Source organism: Lycorma delicatula, chromosome 1 (assembly GCF_047948215.1).
Source record: "Lycorma delicatula isolate Av1 chromosome 1, ASM4794821v1, whole genome shotgun sequence".
Classification (NCBI taxonomy): domain Eukaryota; kingdom Metazoa; phylum Arthropoda; class Insecta; order Hemiptera; family Fulgoridae; genus Lycorma; species Lycorma delicatula.
The window spans coordinates 292740482-292766142 of record NC_134455.1 but is presented as its reverse complement, the minus strand read 5'-3'; the positions used below and the strand labels follow the sequence as shown (position 1 = coordinate 292766142).

Sequence of the window (25661 nt, the reverse complement as noted above, 5' to 3'; positions counted from 1 at the left end):
ATTGCTATATGAAAATGCAGAGAGCCACATTTTCTTGGAAAAAAAGCAGCTGTAGTTTTCCATTGCTTTCAGCTGCACAGTACTCAGAGGACTGAGTGATGTTGATATGACCGTTTAAGTCATCCTGACTCATGCCCCTAACAACTACTGAATGAGCTGCTGCCCTCTTTCAGGAATCATTCCTTAGTCTGGCTCTCAACAGATACCTCTCCGATATGGTTGCACCTTCGGTCCAGCTACTCTGTATCACTGAGCACTCAAGCCCCCTCACCAACGGCAAGGTCTCATGATTCATAGAGGAGGTCTTCACCTCAACGAGTGAAATAGATTGATATTCTTTAGTTATTAACCTAATTAATTGAATATCTATCGTTTGGCTTTTACTTTGAGGGACAGGTTTTGTAAAAAAGTAAGTAAGGGACAACTGTTGTGTTTTTTTGAGGACAAAGATGTTATTGGATGCACAGAAAGATTAGGCGATTCAACAAGGTTTGTGTTAATTTAAGGGCTAATTGCTGCGATTTATTTGGTTCAGTTGCAATAGACGTAGTACGATTTAAATTATAATGTATTTCTGAAACATAATCATGTCTACTAAGAATAATTGTAAAATATATCTTGAGCATGACAGTATGCGCAAAAGAACGACAGTAATTAATATTGTGCAACATAACTTCCAGCCCGAATGAAATTAGAAGAAAAAAGAATAATGATGTCATGTAGAATGTGTGCATAACAGTTTAAACTTTCCCTTCTCTGTTTAGCGATGATGTTTTTTGATATAAGCTTGTTTTCGTAAAGGAATCGAGTAGGAGATGAAATAAGGAGAATCGTTGGGTAGCTGAATGGAATAGAGCATGCGTATTAGAAGTGATAGGCTACTAAATATCGTATTCAACCGGAAAAAAATCAGATGTTTACTTAAGAGTCAAATAAAGTTAAAAGAGAAGAATTGAAGAAATTTAGTAGGTATACATTAATTGAGTCGAACAGGAGTATGAATAGAGATGAATCATTAAACATGGGTGAAGAAGAGAAAGAGAGCATGCGCATTAGAGTTTACAGCTCTGGTATTGGTGGGAAGGAAAATAATCATTGAATCGGACGAACGATTCTTTTTTACGAAACCGAGAATCGAATCTTTCGATCCGATTCCTGAAAAAGAATTGTTTATCCCACCACTACAACTTACCTCCAAATGGGAATTATTCATAAGCCCTTAGTTGAACCCAACAATTTTTTACTCCCTCGCCATATCAATCTAGGACTAATGAAAATCTTCTTCTTAGAAGATGACAGAAGAAGCATTATTCAACATTGAGTATTTTTTTCTCAGAAGATAACAGAAGAAGCATTATTCAACATTGAGTATTTAACTCAATGTTAAATAATGTAACAAGTGCAGCTTAGCTTCATTTAAAGATGTTTGCAAAACTTTTCTCGGCAAACAAAAATCCAACAATTACCACGATATTGTTAATCAACTTCTTACTTCATATAGAGCTATGGGATGTAATATGTCTGAAAATATATTTCTTCCACTCACATCTGGATTTTTTTACTTCACCATGATTTCTGAGCCATAAAACAAACAAACAAACTAAATTATAATATTATAAATATTATTCTTGACAATCTGTAAACAAATATTCATTAGCTCTTAAACAAGAAAGTTAAATATTCTTTAAAAATAAGTGATCAAATGTACAAATATAAGAATCAAAAATTAAATTTTTAATGTAAAATAAGGTGAAGTAAATATAACATAACCTAAACTTAAATAAACGTTTTAGTCAGAGCTACCAGGCATAAAAGAAAATACAATAAATAATTCAAGTAAGGAAATAAGAAATGAGAAAATTTAAATAATAAATTTCTGGCCATGGGCACTTATTTTTCAACAAGAACAAACCTCACATTAATTGGCTTGAGATCTGGAGCAAAGTGGGCAAATACCTAAATTTTTATTTTACTGGTAATTACTTTATATTTTTTGGGTCAATTCATCAAACAGGATGCTGTCTGTATTACAATCCTTTTATCAGTTACTTGTGAAGAAGTTATACAAGGAACACAATATATGATGGTCCAATATATCATTACTGAAGCCAAAATGCATTACTGTGTTTGTTAATATATTAATTTCATTTGCATTAATAAATAGCACTAATTTCCAAACACTGGATATCTTTAGTGTTATTTATTAACGCAGATGAAATAGGGTATAAAAGTATTAATATGATTATAACAAACATACAGTATGAAAGCTAATACTGAGTCTTCCAGTTTAGTAACTCAGAATAAAAGTCACTGGAATAAGGAATTAAAAAAAAAAAAAACTAAGCTTTTCACAATTCTAATTCATAATAAAATATTAGACCAAGATGGGAGTCATCAAAGACTGACTGCTAAACTGTGTTTGAATTGAAATCTTTTATATTTAGAGGATATTCACTCAATAAATGTAAATGGTAATATTGAAAATTTAATCAATTTTAACAAACCATTTTGTAAATCAATATTTTTATGAGTTGGTTGGTAAAACTTAACATAAACATTAAATCATGGTAGTACAAACTTTTGTACAGAAAGTATATTTTGAATAGAAAATTAAATCCTGTGTGCAAAGTATTCCTCAGTCAAAGACTTCAGTTATCCAGAAATACCTTACATATGCTTTTCACCAGAATAGATAAATCGCTTATCAATGTTAATCAGACTCAAGGGCAAGTTCCAGGATCAAATGTAAACAGAGATGATACAAGTCAGCTTTTTGCATGGCGAGTGCAAAGTTGTTTATTTTACTAGTAGTAACAGTTGGAAGTATTATATCTTAACAAAACCAAAGACTACATCACTCTCCCAAATTATGAATTAAAATTCCCGATTACCATTCTTTTTTGATTCTGTACAAAATCTAGAAAATCAAACTTTGTTGACAGAAAAACTTCATAGGGATTAAACTACTCAAGAATAAGATCCGTTTTAAATACTATCCTTCAATGTCAGGACAAAGGAATATCAAATTTGTTTCAGCCTTTGAATACTGCTTCATTAAAAGTGATAAACAAATCTGCTTTTATTTTCTGAGGAAATGAATCTTCATTCTTTCCCTTTTTGTTCAATAAAATGCTGCACTTGGGCAAATAACCTTGACTTTGTTCTACGATTTTGGAGTTTAGGACTACTTGAGAGATTTTCAACAGAGAATATGAGAATCATAATGACATACTTCAAGTTGGTGCATGGAGTGTTAAAAGTTTAAAATTAGCGATAGGCTAGATAATTTATAAAGCAAAATAAACTGTCCAACACTACTTAAAATAGAAATAAGTGAAGCAAGGTAAAAAGTAAAGCCGTATTTTTCATCAGGAGATAGTTAATACAGAATCAGTTAACAGCATGGGTTTGACATAATATTGTATATAATCAGGAGGCTACTAAAGCACTTAAAGTGAGAGACCTCTTGACAGAAAAGTAAAACAAATATTATTTGTTTGGAAAAAATCTGGATAATGAGAGTTATATTTGAAATAATTAATCAATGGACATGTTAAATATAAAAATTATAGGCAATGTATTGTATATAGAAATTTTTAAATAAAATTAACAAAAAAATGAAGAACAGCAAAATTAAAATTGTTAAAGGTGAGATATTTAATAGAAAAATATCATTATTGGCCATGATGATGTACTATATGAGAAAATTTTGAAGAATTAAAGCCTCAACACCTTGGTAACCAGTGTGTAGAATGCAGAATTGTTGGAATAGGAGAAAAAGTTAATAGATACTAGGGTGATAAGAGGAAAAACACAGAACAGCAATATTATATCATCCGGATATACAGTACAGCAAATTACTTACTGATTTCAGACTTTATTTTCAATAAAAGTTTGAGTTCTAAATATTTAAAAAAATAAATAATAGGGGGTATTAGATTATCAAAATTATTACCTTATTTAGGATAAGTAGGAGTAAGAGAGTAGGATAATAGATGGTATGAATAACATGTAACTGACTTTTGTGAGACCGGAATAGATATCCAAAGATTTAAAAAATAATCAGTTTAATTTAACCATTGAAGGCAAGAAAAATAAAAATTGTTAAGATTTATCCCAGATAATATGAATACTAACTGTAGGGAGAAAGGTAGGAGATTTAATTTGACCAATCACAGCATAGGGATTGAGGCTACTGATTGGTAATAATATGTTTTAAAGAATATTCTACATAACAATTTAAAGGTAAATAGAATGTGAATTTAAAGGTATAGCAGGTTATATAGGTTAGAAGCAGTTCAATTACAGAAAAAGTATGGGCAGAAGGGAGGTTTAATGATTTAAAAAAAAAAATTTTTTTTTGTTGCCAGTTTAGAGTGATCTCAGGTGACAGGTTTACGAGTGATAGGATAGCATCAGTAAATTATTTATAGATCCACGGAAAGGATTTTTTGATGAAGTAGAACAAAGTAACTAGAAGTATTAGGAAAATTAGATTAAAATAAAGAGAGAAAAAACAGTGATGAAGAATAGAAGATGAAAAACACAATCTATGACTCAGAAAAGGACGAGACTGCATAAAATCTGCCCTCATTGCATTTAGAACTGTATGTATAGAAAGAATACAGAGAATCAATGACAAATTTGAGAACGGAATACATATTCAAGAAATGAACATAAAGATAGGTTTGTTGATTATGTTGTTTGTCAGAAAACAAAAATGAATAAGAATGGTATGGATTTATTTATTGTTAGGAGAGTAATTCAGTTTGAAAATAAATTAGTATAAATCAAAAGTGTAAAAATTTTACAGAATGGAAGATGTTAAGGAATCAATTATTAAGTTTTCTTAGGTTAATATAACATGGCACTATTCACTGGAAAGAATTTCATTCACTTTTATCATATGTTATTGTCATTACAAAAAAAAAAAATAATTTTTTGTTTTCACATGGTCTTTTTATATGCACATTGCACATGTAATACAATCTGTAATAAAGAACAAAATTTTTTTTATTCAAGTTCAATTAGTTTTATGATATCATATTAGTTTCATGTCTATGATGACATTATACAGTAAGCTGTGTTGTTGCCTACTATAGAGCTTAAAATCTTATTCAGTCTAGCTTCACTTGGCTATACTGTGTGTTGTATCACAAAGTTATTAGTGTTTTGCTAAGTTTTTATCAATTCTCTATAATAAAAAAGTGATTTTTCTCATTTTTATTTGCTACATCATGGCTTCTGCAAAAGTTCGTGGATGTTCAAATCGCCCAGACGATTTTTTTTATATTTGTGGTAAATTTATGCCTAAATCTCAAAGAAAGACTATTTCTGAATTGATAAAAAACAGCTTATAAATTTTATTTCAATAGTGCACTCGGGAATAAAGATAAAATTTGGGCATCTCATGTTATTTGCATATCGTGCTCAGTAACCCTAACTGTATGGTTGAAGGGGAAATGACAAGCCATGACATTTGCTGCAAAGGTTTGTAACCTAAGGACTACTTCACCAACTGACATGAAATGACAACTAGAATTAATATATCATTTATCAAATTTAAGGAGAACATTAACAGTATTTACTAATAATAAACCAAATATGTCCAATTTAGCTGAATGTTCAGGCTTAATGTAACATCACTAGTTGATTATGTTTAATAAAATGTCTCATTGATTTATTTACAAAAGTAATATAAATGAAATCTACATTAGTTAGAAATAGTTTATTGTACACTAATTAAAAAATAAATAAGATACTTTTCTTTGCAGTAGTTAAAATAATTTGTATTCTGAATGCAGAATTTTACTTTAGAATTGTTAGCTGTAAGGTTAACTCATAAAATTGCAAAGTCAGAATGAATAGGACATATGCTATATGATTATAAATACAGAGAACAGTCATCTTAATGGTACGCTTAAAACAAAAAGGAAAAAACTTTAGACAATTTTATTCAATATATGTATATTTATTATCTTATACAATTGATTTCATAGAAAAAAAATAAACATTTTTTTTGAATAATTAAAAACATTAAAATATCATAAAATATATATGATTACATAAAACACAACAGAATAGAAAGAAAGATAAGACAGATAGTTATAAAAGGATATTCAAAGTTATACACGTTTAATAAATAATACATGTTACACACATAAAACAAAGAGGCAGTAAAATTTTATTGTAATTAATATTTAAGACATTTTAAAATAAATATCAGTAAAATATTGTAAAAAATGGTAATCTTCATAATGTTTATTTGATACAATATTTAAAAAAGATTAATGATTAATCACATGTTACCTAATTACAAATGAAGCAGAAAACTAATAACAATGTACAAGAAATAACATGTTTTAAAACAGATTATTAATGGTAGTCACATCTAGGTAATAACTGGAAAAATTTGTACTAAGCTCAATTTATATTTACATAATCCATGATTAAATTCAAGATAACAGTTTTAATGAAGTTTTGTGTATCATACTATAGGAAATCCCTGAGTAAAAACATGTAGCATCTTCTAACATAGATTGAGAAAGATGAATCTAACATGTATTATTAACAAGGAGGTTCTACATCCCATGCAGTTGCATTTATGTTTGTTAACCATTTCCAGAAAATGTTTTTGTAGATTCTTTTAACAGAAAATTATTTTTTTTTAATATTTTTTAAATAAAAACATTTTTTTATTAAAAAGAGAAAATTATAAGTGTGACAAATCTTTCCAAAAAAAATGGTCAAATTAATAATAATAATAAAATCACAAATATAAATCAAATTCAAATTCAAATATAAATCTGAAATGAAATGACTAGCACTAGATAGGGAATCTTGGAGAGCTGCATCAAACCAGTCAAATGACTGAAGACAAAAAAAAAATAAATAAAATCACATTCAATAATATACTAATAAACATGGAAATTAACAAAAAAAAAAGATAAAATAGTAAAAATATATGCAAAATGAGTAACAAAAATTATAAAAATTACCACAGTAATTAGTTGATTAAATTATGATAAATAGTAATCAAACAACCAATGAAGAACAGCTAATTGACCGCTATTGTCACTTTTAAATAACAGTTTGTGGAACTAGTTAGAAAAACAAACACTCGTTTATTCTTATTCTAAAAAATTGTGGGAAGTAGTTTTTGGGTGGAGAAATGAGGTTCAGCAGGATCATTAAAATCATGTAGATTAATAGATCAATATTTCAACTTTGTTTTTCTTGAACATATAGTTTTCTTATAACTCATACATCAAATTTTTACATTAAATAAAATGTATCAATTTTTATAACATATATAATAACTCTTAACATGTACAAATACAGGTGTATTTGACGAATACAGGTATATATATATATATATATATATAAAGAAAAGCCACTATAGAAAATCCATACAAAGCTTATATATGTATTATATAAGCTATATTCTTATATATGTATTATACATATATAAGATATAAGATATAAGCTTTGTATGGATTTTCTTGCACTGATTGAGCTAAACATAAACGTATAAATGAATTTGAGTTTATGCATTAAAATTTCCATAACATTTTAATTATGTTATTTCAGTGAAAAAATATTTATAAATTTTGCAAGGAATCTAAAGATATTTATTTTTTGTATTAGTAATATTTTATTTAAGATCCTTTTTTAAATTATTTCAAAATGTTTAAAGTAATCTATATTAAAGAAATTTGTGTACATTATTCAACATGTTTTATACATTTTCCTTGAACTATAAAATTAAAAGGAATAATAATAATAATAATAATAATAACAACAATAAGTATGCCTCCACAAATGCACACAATTATTATATGTTTTGAAAGAAAATGAGGTAAATTTTTCTGTTATTTAAAAAAAAACAGATTGATGTAACAATTTTGTAAACCACATATCATTATAAAATTTCTTATAAGTTTTTTATTCAAACAATTTAAACAATGATAAATTTTTAAACAATGATAAACCCTGTAGATAAATAACATGTACAATTAATAAATCTCACTCACCCTTATAAGATACAACATTTTTATCAGTTTCATAAATTTTCACTTCATACAACAATGATGGGTCACTCATTAATTTCTTTAAATTATTCCATATAAAAATTGCTACATTTTCAGTAGTGCTAACAACATTACTAAAATATGGCACATCCTTATCGAGATTCTTGTGGTCCATTGGTTTGTGTATGGCTTCATCCATGTATTGTTTCAGATCATTTATATTTAGAACCATACCAGTATCAGCTGATATTGGGCCTCTAAGAGTTATCTCCACTGAAATAAATATGCATTATTTATAATTATTTAATGTAAAGTTTTATGTAAACATTGATTCAGATGATGCTATGTGAACTAATTATTAATGAACTATATGAACTGTAATTCTGACATCAGAATCAGAATGAATTGAACTGTATATATACAGTTTGAAAAAAGTCAAAAAAGTAGTATTGTTTTTGTGCCTGAATGAATGACCAAACTAAGGACAGTCTGGTCTTTTCTTCATGTTGTGTGTTTGTTCTTTTACTATCATTGTAATCACAGACACTAACGAAAGAAGGAATTTCACAAATATTTTCTTCAATCCCATTAATACTGTAAAAGAAAGCCTTTTATCTTTATTTCATTCTGATGATGAAATAATGATTAATGTAGCCTTTGGCAACCAAGTTTTAATTATGCAAGAGCATTTGGGTGGTTAAAGTGTTTCAAATATGAGAAGATTTGTATTAACCACTGCCATGCATAATGTTAAAAATTATCAGAAAATGTATGCTGTCATGTGTGAATACACAGATACCCATTCACAATGACCATAATGTCACACTATCACATATTACATGTTAACAAATTGGTAAATGAACTGAATATGAGATGTATAGCTGTAACATTCCTTTCTCAGTTTTTGAGTAAATATCATTGGGTTCAAGGGTGCACTGAGCTTCAAAAAACAGTTGGAAAAGGGTGTAATTTCCAATCCAACTATTGATCAATTATAAATGTAGAATTATAACATCAACTGAATATGGTTGACATCACTCAACGTGATGTTAACTCAATGCTGACTTTTATGTAACATTCAAGGAATTTATTAGGAGTGTGTTTTAATGTTTGTTCCTTCAACAAGAAATCTTTCTATATTTTAAAACAATAGGAAAAAGTGCTAAAAGTGAAAGTTCTTGGATAAAGAAAAGAATGTGGGGATTGCACCATGACAATCTGCCTTTAAACAATACACTCACTGTGAAGCTCTTCTTAGCCAGCAAATACATGAACACTGTCCCTTATCCCACTCTTATCTTGTCTTTGCCAACTGCTAACATTATTTTTTTTAATTATTTTTTTTTGAAGGAACAATTTTGAGTTTATTAATTTCATGAAATTAAAATTCTAACAAGTTCTAAACACATCAATGGAAACTAATTTAAAGGATCCTGCAAAACATGGGGAATTCATTGGTTTTATTATACAGAAGGCTAAAGAGAATATTTTGAGGGGGGTTGTGAAAGTGAGTAATTACAGTAAATTATTATACTTTTTTCTAGCTGAATTCTCAGAGATTCTTATCCAAAATTATTTTAAGTAATATAAACTTCTTATATTTACAAGCTCTAAGAAACCAAAATGTTACAAAAAAAAAAAAATGTTCAAAAGATATGAAATATAAACATATAGCTTTTTTAAACAAAATTTGTCAAAACTCAAATTATTTTTCTCACACTGAAGAAGTGAATATGGAATAAGTGACCTGTTCTCATTTATATATTCTACAAAATATTAAAAAATTAATAACAATGTATGAAAACTAATTTAACAATTGCAATAAAGTAATTAAAAAAGTTAGTTCTTTGTGTCAAAATATTATAAAAAATATTTAAGAAATTTAAAATAACCTACTGTTTGGGGCAGTGATTTGTATCACTATTGATATTAATAATTACAGTGAGTGAGCTAGGGGGGTCCCAGGTTCAAATTCAGCAAAGTTACACCAATTTTTAATGAAACTTCCAAGACTTGGTCATGGTTTTAATTCAAAGTTGGGAAATTTCAATCTCAAACATAAACCTGATGTAATCACCACCTCAAGTTCCTTATTGGTTTCTAATATTTTTCTTGAATATCTTTTCAATTCAAAATTAATAGGAAGAAAATTTAATCTGTATAACATTTTCAGTAATTGTGTAAAGCACTTGACATTTTTTTCTAAATACCTTCTAAAGTTACACTCAAGCAAGCTCTGTTAATGTATTAACAAAGGTATTAAGGTATGTATTAACAAACTTTGCTGATCATATAGACACAATTCTTATTAGTAACATAATAGCTGTGTATCTGAATTTATTCTTTTACTTATTCTTTTTTATAGCGGGAAATATGTATTTGAAAGAAGCATAGTTTTTAGAAGTTTTGATATTTCCACAGAACACACTACACTACAGATTGGCCTATCAATACATAATATATATTTTGAAATTTGATAATATGGTAAATGTTTTATCTTAGATCGTACATATATATTTGAAAAGTCTGTCCTCTAAATATGTAAAAACATGTTTTAATTACAATTTTAGGATAAAAATTATAGTTCTTAAAAAGTCTCCCAACCACAATTTGTTATTAAGTACAATAGAAGGACCCATATAAATGAAAATAGGTAGTGCGAGGTTCTAAAAGATTAAAAAAGATGAAGTACCTTTTATTTCAATAAAGTTATAATGGAACAGTGTGTTGTGCTATCTCTGATCCATTTCATATAGTAAACAATTTAATTTCAGTGATTTAATTTGCTTATCACCTTTGTCTGACTAAATTTTTTTTTGGTACTCAACAGTTTCCTTTTACATTTTGTGATTAAATTACATCTTAAATTTGTGATTCAGATAAACAAGTTTAATAAATTTTATAAAAATTTTAATATATAAAATATTTAATATATATATATAATATATAAAGATTTTTTATAATATAAAAATTTTAATTTTACAAGCAACAGACAAGAAAAACAATTACTTACAGACCTGTATAATTGTGCCCGTGTCCATGATAATTGTTACATTTTCCATAAGTAGATAAATTTTCTTGATCATTAAGATGTGGGCTGAAAACATAAATTAAAAAAAAATTACAATAAAAAAGCCATTAAAAAGCATTAAGTTAAAAGACAGCATTAATTTTCCATTTATATCCTAGATCAATGATTTTAAGCTGCAGTAAATGTACATCGAAGTATATATGAAAAAAATAGTAAAGGCAGATAAATAACAAAACCTATGTAATAATGTAAAAAAGCAGGTTGAGAGACATTTAAGTTATATATTCATTCTATCCAACATTTAGTCCAAGCCCCCACTGACCAATGTTATCCAGTGCATATAATCAACTATACTTGTATTACATTTACAAACCAAGATCTCATTTATTTAAAACAAAGAACATCAATTAGGTAGATTTCATAAGAAAGCTACCTATTGTATTGGGTACCATGATTCGACTTCTGAAAAATTTCGACATATCTTCGCATTTCACATCCCCCAGACCCCAAAACCACCGTCAGTTCAAAAGTTTATATATACACTTATACATAGATTAAATTCTTTTAATAACCATACTCCTCTATGCCAATACAGATTAATTTATATTTAATAGATCAAACCTAACTGCAGACAATTGAAATAGGATGACTTACCTTATTTCATTACACAAACAGAAGTGCTTTCACGAACTTGATTCGCATCATCAGCTACATACATACATATATATATTATATATATATATATTACAAAAAATATCACAAACTTGCAACCATACCATTTTTATTCAATTAAAATTTTATGTTAACAATATTTTAAACCAATTAAATTTTATTAAAAAACTTTAAATTAAATTAAACTTATACTTTAAAATCTTATAACAAAAATTTTTTAAACTTTTATTTAAATTAAAATTTTTAAAAAATTATAATAAAAAAGAAGAGTTAAAAAAACATAAAATATAAAAAATTGTTTAAAATTATAAAGATGAATCAATTAAAATCAGTTAAGTTAAAAATATAATTTAAACAAAGATAAAAACTAAAAATTAAATAATTAAAACTTTTAAAGTTAAAACAAAATCTTAAGCAAAGCAAAATCAGGTGCCAGCCATTTCACTGACTTGACTCTACTAAAGGTTTCTTTCAAACCTACTGAAAGATCAATTACTCAACACTATCATCAAAACAGATAGTGGTACTATCTACTGCAGCCTTTATAATACCATCATCCTTGTACTCTGTCTGAAGGTTTATCATATTAAATTTATTCTTATGTTTTTATATATAATACCTTTCTAAAATTTCAAAATCCTTATTATTCCTATCCATATCACATTTTTTAATTTCTAATATTTTAAAGTTTGTCTGAATATTTGATATTGTGTGTTTATTTTTAATCAAATGATCTGAAACATTAAAAAAACCCAGTTTCCCTTTTTAATAACTTCTAAAATGTTCCATAAATCTAGTTTTGAAAGATCTAGTGGTTTTACCAATATAAATGTGGTCACAATCATTACATATAATTTTATAAATACCACTCAATCTGTATACATCAGAACTATTATTATGTATATTACTTATTAAGTGTTTTATTATCACCCAATATTAAATATTAATATCAATCCTATATTTGATTATGCATATAATATAATCAGAGACAGTATAGAGATATATAAGGAAAAGCTTAAAGATAATAAGTATAGTAAAATTAATGGTTTAATAAGAAATGATAACAGTTATACGAGTAATAATGATTATAATTATGATTCTAATAAATATAATAATAGTATAAAATTGAGTTATTTCACTTTGCAAAAAATTTGTTAGTAGATAATACAAATAGAAGAAATGCTTATAAAATCAAGTTCTTTTCCTGATAAAAGTATTGATTTGGTGAATTTTACAAACATGGAACTTGATAAGGATGAACAATTTATTGTAGCTAATGAGTATAAGTTTAATCTAAAAAAAAATGATAAGAACGACATTATTAAGAATATTGTAGTGGATTCTGAAGTAAATATAAATAAAGCAAGCACTAGTAATAAAGATATTTTACGGAATACCATTAGTAATAAAATTATCGATATAAAACAAGGAAGTATACATTACAAACCCTTTACTAATAGTAATAAAAAAAAGTAATCTATAGTCTAAAAAATAAATTAATTTATGATAGCAATATTTTAAAATCTGACAAAATAACTACACATCATGTATTCTGATAAATAAAAATTTAATGAAACACTATATAATAGATAATTAATTAAGAGATAAATGACCCTACTAAAACATTTTTGAGAATTACAAGTTTAATAATAGAATTTTGTAATATTTTTCATCATAAAAGTAATTTAACATATCATACTAAATTGTACCCTTATGAACCAAGTGGATCTACATTAACTGGTTTACCAAAGTTACACAAACTTAAGTGTATACCTGTATGTAACCTATGCATATGGGTTTACCTATGTGTCCTTTAATTAATTTTAAAACTGCTCGGTCTTACATTATATATAAAATAACAGATAAAATTCTCAGATGTAAAATAAAGTTAGAGTATAAATATAATATAAAAAATGGTTACGAGTTGGTAAATAAACTAAAAGTCTTAAATGTAAATGATAAAACTAGGATGGTTTACTATGATATCTGTATTAAGTATCCTAGTATACCCATAAAAGTAACTATTAATATATTAAAGAAAAAATTAGTAAAAATTCATGAAGATCCCTTATTTATTGAAAACATTACTGTTATATGTATGTACACATTGCATATGTACTGTTATAATAACAGTACATATGCAATCACAATTATTTTAGTTTTGATAACAAATACTACACCCAAGAAAGTACGCTACCGATGGGTTTTCTGTTGTCATCCATACTGTCTGAGATTTATTTACAGGAGTTTGAAGATAAGATAGTTTATGGGATAAGACATACACATGATAGTTTAATGTGGGCTAGATACGTTGATGATATTTTTGTAATCTATAATCCGGTGATAAATGACAAACATTTAATAATCTTGAATAAGTTAAGCTCACTGTAGCAATTTGAAGTTTACATTTGAAATTGATAAGAATACAAAAATAAATTATTTAGATGTTGGTATTGAGTTTAGTAAAAATAATCAATGTATAACTTAGGTATATAGGAAACCAATATCTAACAAAACCACTGTACATAGACCTTCAAATCACCAATGTTCATATAACATTAGAACTTATACAAATGTGGTAAATTGCACAATTATTTATATGAAAAATAACGTAAATAAAAATGAATTAAACAAAGAATTAAATATTATAAAACAGATTGCTATATACAATGGTTATGACAGCAGGTTGGTAGATAATATTTCTAGTAAACAAATGGTAAAAATTAAAAATAACACAAATTTAATACCAGTAAATAATACACAAAAAATTGACAATGTATAATTACAGTATGTATATACTGATAAAATGTTTCAAAGTTTTAGATATGATGCAGGTCCTTAGTAACACCAATTGGGGAGCCGATCGGTCATGTATGTTACGTTTTTACTATTCTCTTGTTCATTCCCGTTTAGATTATGGTTGTGTCGCCTATTCTTCAGCTCGTTAAACCGTGCTTAAAATGCTGGACGGTGTACATCATGCGTTTCTTCGGCTTGCCACAGGTGCGTTTAGATCAAGCCCTATCGCAAGCTTACTTGTAGACAGTGGCGAGCCATCACTTTGGGATAGACGAGACCAGCTTTTGTTATCTTATTTTGCCCGTCTCAAAGGACAGCCAAATCACCCAACTTTTGACCCAGTTCTTAAGAATCCTAATTTAAGGAAGTATGAGGATGGGTGCCTGTGGGTGTCTGTACTGCGCCTGTGGGTGTCTGTACACGACGTCTGCTGCAGTGTATAAATGTTGACACTCCCTTGTTCTTTCCATCATGTCCATGCTCATATCCTCTGTGGAGAATAAACCTTGTAAATTTTACATTTGACCTTACAACATACGATAAGCGATCAACACCACCTACTGTTTTCCGGCAAATGTTTCAGTTTATTCTCACCAAGTCGAACTCAGACACACGGTGATATACACTGATGGGTCGAAACAAGATAGTATCGTTGGTTGTGCTTTTGTTATCAATGAAAAGACTTATATGTTTGGCCTACCCGGTATTACGAGTATATTCACCGCAGAACTACTCGCTATAAATAGGGCTCTAAATATTGTTAGCCCTAAATATAGGAGCATTCTTATTTGCAGTGACTCGTACAGTGCTCTCCAGGCGTTAGAAAACTTTTATTCCAAACATCCTGTCGTCATTGACATTTATGATACAATCGCTGAGTTAGATAAACGCAACACAAGAGGTAAGTTTTTGCTGGATCCCTAGCCACGTAGGGATTCTAGGTAATGAAAAAGCAGATTCTGCTGCTAAAGAAGCGTGTATTCAACCTCCTTTCACCACCCGAGTTACTACCTTTGATTTTATCAATCGTATAAAACAATCACTGAGAGCAAGGTGGCAAAGTGACTGGGCGATACTGTTGATAATAAACTCCGACGCATTAAAGATTTAGTGTTGCCATCGGGCTTCTCTTGCAGAAAATCTCGTCGTGAGGAAGTGGTCCTCTGCTGGTTAGGACATATGAGGATCACACACGAATACCTAATGTCAGGAGAAGCCCCACCCCTATGAACACGATGCAACTGCCGCATGACTGTGCACCACATTCTCGTGGACTGCATATGTTATGCGGCGTTGCGTCGTCAGTTTAATCTACCAAGGAACATCCGTGATATCTTGTGCAATAATACGGAATTTTGGACCGGATGTTTCTCTTTTTGCATAGTACCAGGTTACTGCAAAAAGTTTAATATTATGATATATATTTTTCTGTTAGAAGAGTTTTTTAATAATTTTAACCTTTACTTTCAATTTTGATTTTTTTGGTTCTATGCATTTAATTTTACTATTTGGGGAGGGGACCTTTTGCACAACCCATCGGAATTAGGTAAGTTTTATATAGTTTCTTTATTCGATTATTTTAACTTTTATATTTTATCGACTTCGTCTGTGGTATTAGTTTTGATTTTTATTTTGCCTTCTTGGCTTGTTTTAATAAATTTTTATTATATGATTAATATTACATTTACACATTATAAACTTTATTATTTTGGAGTTATTTTACCCTTTTATTAATAAAATTCTGGGCGATGTTAACGCCCAGGTGTTTTTCTCCCACAAAAAAAAAAATATATACTGATAAAATAGTCAAACACATTACAAAGGTTTATGATAATAATAAGTTCAAAACTGCATACCAGACAAATAACTACATAATAAAACAATTAATAAGTAATACACATAATAATACTTCTAATGTATATAATTTGGGTAGTATTTATAAAGTTGTGTGTAATGTTTGTGACCATATTTATATTGGTAAAATCACTACTTCTTTTAAAAATAGATTCATGGAACATTTTAGAAGTTATAAAAAAAGTAAACTGGGTTTTTCAAATGTATCAGATCATTTGATTAAAAATAAACACACATATCAGATATTCAGACAAACTTAAAAATATTAGAAATTAAAAAATGTGATATGGATAGGAATAATAAGGATACTGACTGATTATGTTTATATATATATATATATAAACATAAGAATAAATTTAATATATTCAACCTTCAGACAGAGTACAAGGATGATGGTATTATAAAGGCTGCAGTAGATAGTACCACTAAGTAGACAGTGTTCAATAAATGAGCTTTCAATATGGTTAGTAAAGTCAAGTTAGTGAAATGGCTGGCACCTGATGCTTTGCTTAAGTTTGTGTTTTAACTTTAAAAGCTTTAATTATTTAATTGGTATCTTTGTTTTAATTATATTTTTACATTTTAATTTTAACTTATTTGATTTTAATTGATTAATCTTTGTAATTTAATTTTTTTTTATTTTTTATGTTTTTTATTCTCTTGTTTTATTATAATTTTTAAAAAAATTTAATTTAAATAAACGTTTAAAAAATTTTTGTTATAAGATTTTAAAGTATAAGTTAAATTTTTTTTAAAGTTTTTTAATTAAATTTAATTAGTTTAAAAATATTGTTAACATAAAATTATAAGTGAATAAAAGTGGTATGGTATCATGGATTGCAATTTTGTGATGTTTTTTGTAATATATATATATATATATATAAATGTACGCAGCTGATGATGTGATTCAATTTCAATTGTTCTCTACTTAGGGTTGATTTATTAAATATAAATTAACGTATATATATATATATATATATATATATATATAAATGTAAGTATATTTCACTTTCTTGTGGACACGATAACTGCTGTAATTTTGCACCAATCACTTTCAAAATGATACATAAAATATTAACTACCCGAAATCTCAGTCAAGTTCATTAATGGTCAAAATCAGACCATAGTGGGCTTTTTAAAAAAACAAACAAAATATCGCTATAACTTTCTTATTACGTAAAATACAGAATTCATTTAAGTTCCTGTCTACTATTCTTTGGATAAGGGTCCAAAACTTGTCTAAGTAAAGTTTTTGATATCACCAAACATTGGCTGAGGGGGGGAAATGGAGTTTCAAAGACAAAAAAAAATCATACCTCCCTTAATAGACACAGTATCGAATCTGTTTAAAGTGATCGTTAGTCCTCAAAACATTACCTAAAACTTTTGTCTGAAATAACTTTTGATATGACCAACTCTTATGGCAAAGAATGACAAAATGTTGCTGGAATTGTAAGAAGATGGGACTTATCGAATTGAGTAAATTTGATGTTTTTCTTAACTTTAAGGTGGTAATCTTTTTTATCCCCTACTTAGCAGCGGTGAAATCTACCTCTGCCTGCCAGTGTGCCGAAAGGGATTATTTTTATTGTTAATCAAAACTTCAGGATATTACATTAAAACATACCAGCCATTAGTTAACAAAATAATCTTCTTAGCATATTAGTTATAAGATTATTCACTATGGTAAAAATCTCATATTATACAATTTAATTTCATCTAGTACACTGTTCAAAGAGAGTTGTTATATTTGTAAAATAAGCATTATTCCATTTTCAAACACAACTATTTCTCACAGGTTTCATTTACTCATAGATATATTTAGTGACCTATCAGCAACATTAATACACAAAGTAAAAAAATAATAAACGTTTCTTATTTTGTGATGAAAGCATAAATATTGCAAATTTCTTTGCTTTAGTTTTTATTAACAGTACAATGAAGGTAATGACTGGGGAAACCCTTTGTTTTGTCAATCATTGATGAACACACAGGTAAACACATATTTTAAGCTGTTGATAGCTATTTCAATTGAAAATGGCATCAATTAATATAATTGTTTTGGAATATACTGCATGGAAAAAAACCTATATCAGATTTTTATATCAGACTTTATAACTATGTAACACGTTGTAGTCCTATGTAATATAGAATCACTGTTGTATTCAGAGGGAAAGAATGAGAATTAAATCACCCAGATGGGTTAAAAGACATCCTTGATAAAACTATACCTCTTAAAAGTTCCAAAACTAAGTTATACTAAGGATTATGACTGTTTGATAGAGGGAAGATTCAAATAATTACAATTAGGTTACCTGCATAACACTATACATCAAATTGTTGTTCTAAAATAAAAATTGTTAAAATATTAAATCAGTTTCTTTTAATTTCAGTCTGATGTACATTTCATGTCCTTTTAGCTTGATAACATTATTAAGCAGAGAATTGTTGGGAATTATGATTTGATTTTATTTTTTATGCAGTACAAAAAATAATGACCATTCAAACAACTTCTTTTTTTAAATTCAGAAAGTATTACTATTACAAAGTACTATTTAAGAGAGTTTGTAATGTTACATCAGTTTGCTTGGTACTACAGAATCTATTCTGTTTAACCATAACAGTTTTAAAGCTTACTCTTTCCTGAGAGTCGTATGTTTTATATAATAATTACATATCCCCCCCCCCCCGCCACCGCCACCACCGCCAGAAGATTACATTCCCAAATTCTTCTATTTAGAACACTTTCTTGATAACATGATTGACAATAAACTATTTAGATAAAAAAAGGCCTGATTATGAGAAAACTTTTCACATATAACAAAACTTTGACCTGATTACATAGATCCAAAATTATTACCTAAAGGATTATATCTATATATAATCTATATATCTATATATAGTAAGGGTTTTAAAAAAACCCTGATGGAAACAAACCAATTACCATTCCACTTTATACTATTTCTGTCAGTTCAGTTTTTCTTATCAAATAACAATACCAGATTAAATTAAATCATCATAGCAAACTAATAAAAAATTACGATTGAAATAGATTCTACCATTTAACATAAAATATTTATGGGAAGGCAGCTAACAATTTTCAATAATCATTCCTGAACATAATAAAAGTTATAAAAACTGTATTTTGTATCTATTTGGTATTACAAATTCTCTTTACAGAAATAATACTTAACTCTTCCATAAATGACGGAGGTGCATAATAACTACCACCTGTGTGAAGATGAATTCCATTAATTGCTGTTATAACTGACACTAGTGTTATAATTACGCTAGCTGTTACTGGTATAATTTATTATGATTTAGGTTATTTTTTATATTTTTTTATTATGGAAATGCTGTTTAATGCATTCAATTTTTGTCTAACATGTTCTCAAGTGTTTGTAGTTTAATATTTAATATTGTCTATCAACTGGATGGAGGCATTTTTATTATGAAATGTGAAATATAAAATTTTCATTCATTCATTCCTTGTGATGTATATTCCTTTAAATGGACCAAAGGTAAGGATCAAATAACTGCAATAAATGATGTGGACTCTTGACTAATCCCTTTATCTTTTTTTTTTATTTTACTGTATTAGGTGGTAGAATGGATATATACTTAGATAAATTAGAAAATGTAACATAATTATAATTGAAGGATTTGAGAACATTAGGGCTGATTTAAATATGAGTAAGTTGAAAAAGGTTTATAAGTCTATTAGAAAAAAAGAGGCAAAATTGCTATTTCTCCTTAACAGTAACTTATTTCTTCTGTTAACTTATAATGTGATTCTGTCATGATCTGGAGGGTATTCTGTTTCATTTGGTGGATTTTGAAATGTTTAAAACAGATAAAAAATGGGACCAAAATAATGATATCATAATGTACGCAGAGAAGAAAGATTGAGACAATCTTATGTACTTGTAGAAAATGGGCCCAGCTGGAGACTTAAGTGTTGTTTTTATGATGAACGGAAGGAGTGCGCATTTTGGGTATTTACTGGTTCTTCATTGGACTTGGATAATTACATATATGTTTTGCAGACACAATTATAATGTCATACTTCAGCTATAACTAACATTATTGACAATGATGCTAACTGTGATTTACTTCAGAAAGATAACAGTATGTGAATCAAAGATATTTGGATATCTTTAACCCAGAGGGTTTCTTAGCTGCATAAATTTTCAAACTCTGTTTACATCTGAATGTGGTTTTTGTATGGATATATTTATTGATACAATTAACATAGCCAATATTTACTCTGCAATTTCCAAAACATCAGTAACTGATCAATCCATAGTATCTCTAAATACTGAATGCCATGAAAATCAACAATCGACTGAAAAAAATAGAAATAATGTGAGAAAGTAGTAGATGGTTTTATCAGCTAATGGATGAATAGAAAGAAAATGAAGTGCTGAACAAAACTGATATTAATGTAAAAACAATTTGTAAAATTACAAGAAGGAATTTTATATGAATCCAGACAAGCAAAAATTTAAACTACGCATAAAGTTTAATTACATTTATTCAGTATAATAAAAAATTAAGTAAAATACTAAAAAATGACAAACAAAATATTATTACAATGGAAAAATCAATGCCAGTAGCAGTAACCCTAGTTATATGGAGAAACTCTGAAAAACCCAAATAAATAAAATTAAATCTATACACAATGAGGTCAATAGTTATCTTTTACAGATGTAATATAGGATAGTGAATGATACTACACGGGCCAGAAAAAGATAATTCTTAATTTGAAATTATTTAAAAATTATATCAGAAAGTATATTTTAATATGTTTTCATTCATTTAAAATAAAAAAGGGTTATCAACAATAAATGTTTCTTCTAAAAATACTAAAACACAACACATGTTTGCATCAATTAATTTGGTATTTACTGAATGGTTAACAATATACATTTGTGGCATTTTAAAAGTTATGTGAATATTTTCTCTTTTTCTTTGTCACGTGTCAAAGATTTTCATACATCCTGCCATTATAAATACGATATGTTAAATAAATTTGTTTACATTATATCATAGTAATTATTGAAAACAAGGACTGTTTTTAATTAAGTACTGTTTTAAGGAGAGTGAGAATTCATCTGGGCATATGTTTCAAACAATAATGAAGCACATAATGATTGCCCAAAGAATGTTGATTAAGGATGGACATAAATAGAAAGCTCATTTTCTTTAGATCTTTCATATGATGCATTTGCAATAACAAATCCTTGAAAATTATCTGCTGTGTATTAAAATATATTTTTAATACCTTAAATTTTTTTGTTAGAAAAGAGAAGGTACAATACAAACTTCGGAAAAAAACATGAATATTGTAATGTCAAGGTTATTTTCCACCCTAGGTTATAATTTGGGATTTTATGTTGTATGTTAAATGGATAGTGATCTATCATCTATTACATAATTGTCCATGAAATAGCCTTCTTAATACTGAAAACTCATTAAAGATATCATCATTCAATTAAGTATCGTCAGCCCTTGATCAACTCTATGTAACTGGAGAGAAGGAAAGTTGTGATGTGATGAGCAGTGGGATGATGCCTTTCTCAGCACTACAAGGAAGCAGTCAATTCAATACAATGTTAATTGAAAAATCATGCAAAACAGTAGCTAGCCAGATTGATTATACTTGTTAATTCTACAGCTCAAGTTATTTGCAGTGTGTGCTACTTAACTGCAATGCTTTTGATGATCAAAAACTATTTTTTGTTACAAACTGGACACAGTTTAATACAAAAAAAAAAAATCATATCAGAATGTATTTAACTGCTTTTGCTGACACTTTCACAGAATAATGAAGGTATCAGCAACATAATTATTTACAATGCGATCAAAAAGTTTATTAGATCTGAATTGTGCCTGTTTATTTAGCATAACACTATTTTATGTATATCAAATAAAGTTCAAGCAATTCAAGAAATTCTTGTGAGATATAAAGATCCTTTCTTGTGTTCACATAGAATGTCAATTTCATGATATTCTACATAACATTAGCAGGTGCAAATAAAATTATACTACAAGAATTACAATTCAAGTCTAATTAATTAAAAATATGTGTACCTCCTAGAATTTTTTACCTCTTTCTAAATATGTTTCTCTAACTCAAAAGAAGTGGTAGCAGTAACATCAGTTGACTGCAAAGAAGAAAACAATAGCACCAAGAGATATTTTCCATGAAGATGGCTGCAAGAACATTCAAATCATTATAAAAGATTGTTGTAACAAATTTGGGTCTGTTTTTCATTAAATTATTCTTTTATAGTGTAATACGTTATAGCAAATCATGAATAAAAGGAAGGAATTAATGCTATAAAATAACTAAAACTACCTATATTACAGACTGAATTACAAACTGAAAGAGGAAGGAATTTGTTATTGGAGTAAACCCTTTTCCATGTTATAATGAACATAAGAACTTCACTTTTCTTTGTCTTATGAACTTCAACCAAACATAAGTTGCCTTACATTCAAATAATGACGTTCAATTTACTTCCAAAAAAACTATTTGTTTTATTTCTCAGTAACAATTATACTGTTTGACAATATTGATGATAGGAATGTAAATTTGCATTGTGTGAAAAAATGCCAATTGAAATGGGATTTTAATTCTGGACCTGGCAGGTGAAAGGCACAGTCATTACCCTTCCATCATGGATGGTGGTGGATGAAGTAGATTGATAACTAATGGTGAAAAAATGTCAGATTGTCGCTGAGAATTGAACCAGTGATCAGCAGATCTAGACATCAGCATACAATCAACCAACCAGCTGATAAAACTAGTGTAAAAGTACAAGAAATATGAAACAACACAGCATAACTCAAACATCCATATGTGCACTTCTTAAAATGTAGTCATTCAAAACACAACTTACCTGTGCAACCTATGGCAAGCACTGAATTTTTCGATCCTTGTTAAATAACCAATAGGCCTCGGTATGGGTGGCATTGCATCTGTTTTATGTAATTGGGGTCGTTTAATAAAAACAATGTTTTAACTGATTTGGTACAGTAAATCCCTGGCGAATGTAAAGGTATATCTTTGAAAAATAATTATCGATTACGTAATATTATAACACGTCAGGCAACACGATTTCAATAAATTACGTAACTAGAATTATAAATTAATTTCAACATAAACATAGAAATTATTTCCTTACATTAATATTTAATATCGCTTAAAAATATGATAATGATATCAATAAATACTATTTTAAACAAGTCATAAGTAAAACTCTGATTAATTAAATACTCGGCATTAGAATTATTTACTGACTATCTCTGGTGTTCATATAAAAGCGGCTATCTACGTACAGATACAAAAGCAATCGAGGAGGTTATTATACTAAAATATAAATACACTCAGTAACAGCTGGGACAGACACCTGTGAATAATTATACAGTTCTGCCGACAGATAGCAGTCATTTTCATAGTATCGAGAAAAGATAACGATTGGCTATATTTTTTATACCACCTAATTTTTTTTTTTAATTTTGGCTGCTGCAGCCAAAGTGGAAATAAGATTTTGTTAACCCGACTTTGTCAGGTGCAGCAAGACAGAAAAATATCATCATTGCATTGCCTTATTTTTAAAGAAGCCATAAAAAGATGGAGGTTAAAATTAAAATGTTCATGCCACTATGGAACATTTTTAAATTTTCCATATGTACACCAATGAACCTCTTTTTAGACATTTCGCGCATTAACTTGAGAAACCTTACGATATAAGTGTGATGAACAATGATTTTTTAAAGATAACTCAAAAATGGCCAGACAATTAGATCAGGGATCGGAGTTGTGGAAAAGTGCGTAACTGAAACTTTTTTTTTTTTTTAACGTTCGGAACCACCGTTAAGTATTGCTTCAGAGGATGACGAATGATTTGTAGTTTGTGTGAAAATGCCATGCCTGACCGGAATTCGAACCCGGGACCTCCGAATGAAACCTTCAAATAACTGAAACCTACAAATTCCCTACCTAACAAAACCCTACACCGTCTAAAAAAATCAAAAAGAGTGAAATATACATTCATTGAAATAACCCCTTGGTACAATGAAGAATGCTGCAAACCACATCTAGTTATCTCAGTTATAAAACATGTTAGAGTGGGGTGTAAGTTACTTAGTTCAGCCATCCGGTATATGTACATATTTAAATTAAAAATTTTTTTTTTATATTCCAGGTTTCACCTGACTATTTTCTACCTGTCACTCTTTGTGGAACAATTAATAAGAAAAAAATAATAGTATTTCCTTTTGGGAACTTCTAAAAAATATATTTAAAAAAAATTAAGCTATTTACCTTTGTTGAAGTTACTATTTCCTTCATTTTGAGAAATTTTATAACTGTGTAAAGGAAAATGTTATTGGTGCAGTATTGAATGAAGGTGGGAAGAAAAGAAATTAATAGATTCAATACCTTCAATGTCGGATAAAACTTGGTGCAAAAATTTATACTTCAGTTGGTAAAGCGATTTAAAAAACACGTACACATTGTTAAAACGCAAACCGTTACGATGAAATAACAAATTAAAAAACGCGTTCGTCTTACTACAATTCGAAGGGCATACAACTAAACAAACACCTGATATTATTGGGTATGTTTGTGTTTCATTTTATCCTCATCACCATTTGTGATCTAGTTAACAAAATTACACACAAAAGCTTATCTTGTTGTTCCTTGAACTTCATTTTTAAAAATGAAGTTCTAAGAAGCACATCACATGATATGTCTTTTCAACAAAGTGTACGTGTTTTCTAAATCGCTTTACCAACCGAAATATAAATTGTTGCACAAGTGTTATACGACATTGAAGGTATAATAAATTATTACCCTCTGGATAACAATCAAGTGGTTGTTACTTCTGAAGAAATAGAACCGAATTCGGTAACAATTTTCAATGATGTAGTTTGTGAAAAGCAAAAAAACAAATATTACGAATTATTTCGTTGTGGAAAGTCTTAATAATATTGTCATGTTCTATTTATGTCAGATGTACAGCAAAATTCCATAACAGCTAAAAGATAACACAAACTTTCTTGAAAGACATGTTTACCACGATCACGTCGCTCCGAACGTGACTTTTGAATAATTTAAACATTTATGCGATTGTGCGTGAAATTACAACAAAATGGCTCCTTAGTAATTCATAAAGAAAGCGCAAAGACGAAGGGCCGCTATCGCTTTAACTTCGACCTCTATGTTATAGAATTTGTTACGGAGTAAAATAGCCCAGACTCTTGCC

At 28.2% G+C, this 25661-nt stretch overlaps 1 protein-coding gene across 6 annotated transcripts; it reads right to left on the bottom strand.

Moving 5' to 3' along the window:
- Window positions 1–5956: 5956 nt before the first annotated feature.
- pr (6-pyruvoyl tetrahydrobiopterin synthase purple) lies at window positions 5957–23777 on the bottom strand. Of its 6 annotated transcripts, none has more exons than XM_075379364.1 (4): window positions 23292–23777; window positions 22497–22602; window positions 11044–11127; window positions 5957–8303 (listed from the first exon to the last, which is right to left on the bottom strand). In XM_075379364.1, the coding sequence occupies exons 3-4, from the start codon at window positions 11114–11116 to the stop codon at window positions 8026–8028; spliced, it is 351 nt and encodes a 116-aa protein (XP_075235479.1). In that variant the 5' UTR covers window positions 11117–11127; window positions 22497–22602; window positions 23292–23777; the 3' UTR covers window positions 5957–8025. The 6 variants fall into 6 exon arrangements, with proteins under 6 accessions (XP_075235479.1, XP_075235486.1, XP_075235498.1 ...); XM_075379371.1 differs by having other exon boundaries at window positions 23577–23777; XM_075379383.1 differs by having other exon boundaries at window positions 23693–23773.
- Between the last annotated feature and the right edge of the window lie 1884 nt (window positions 23778–25661).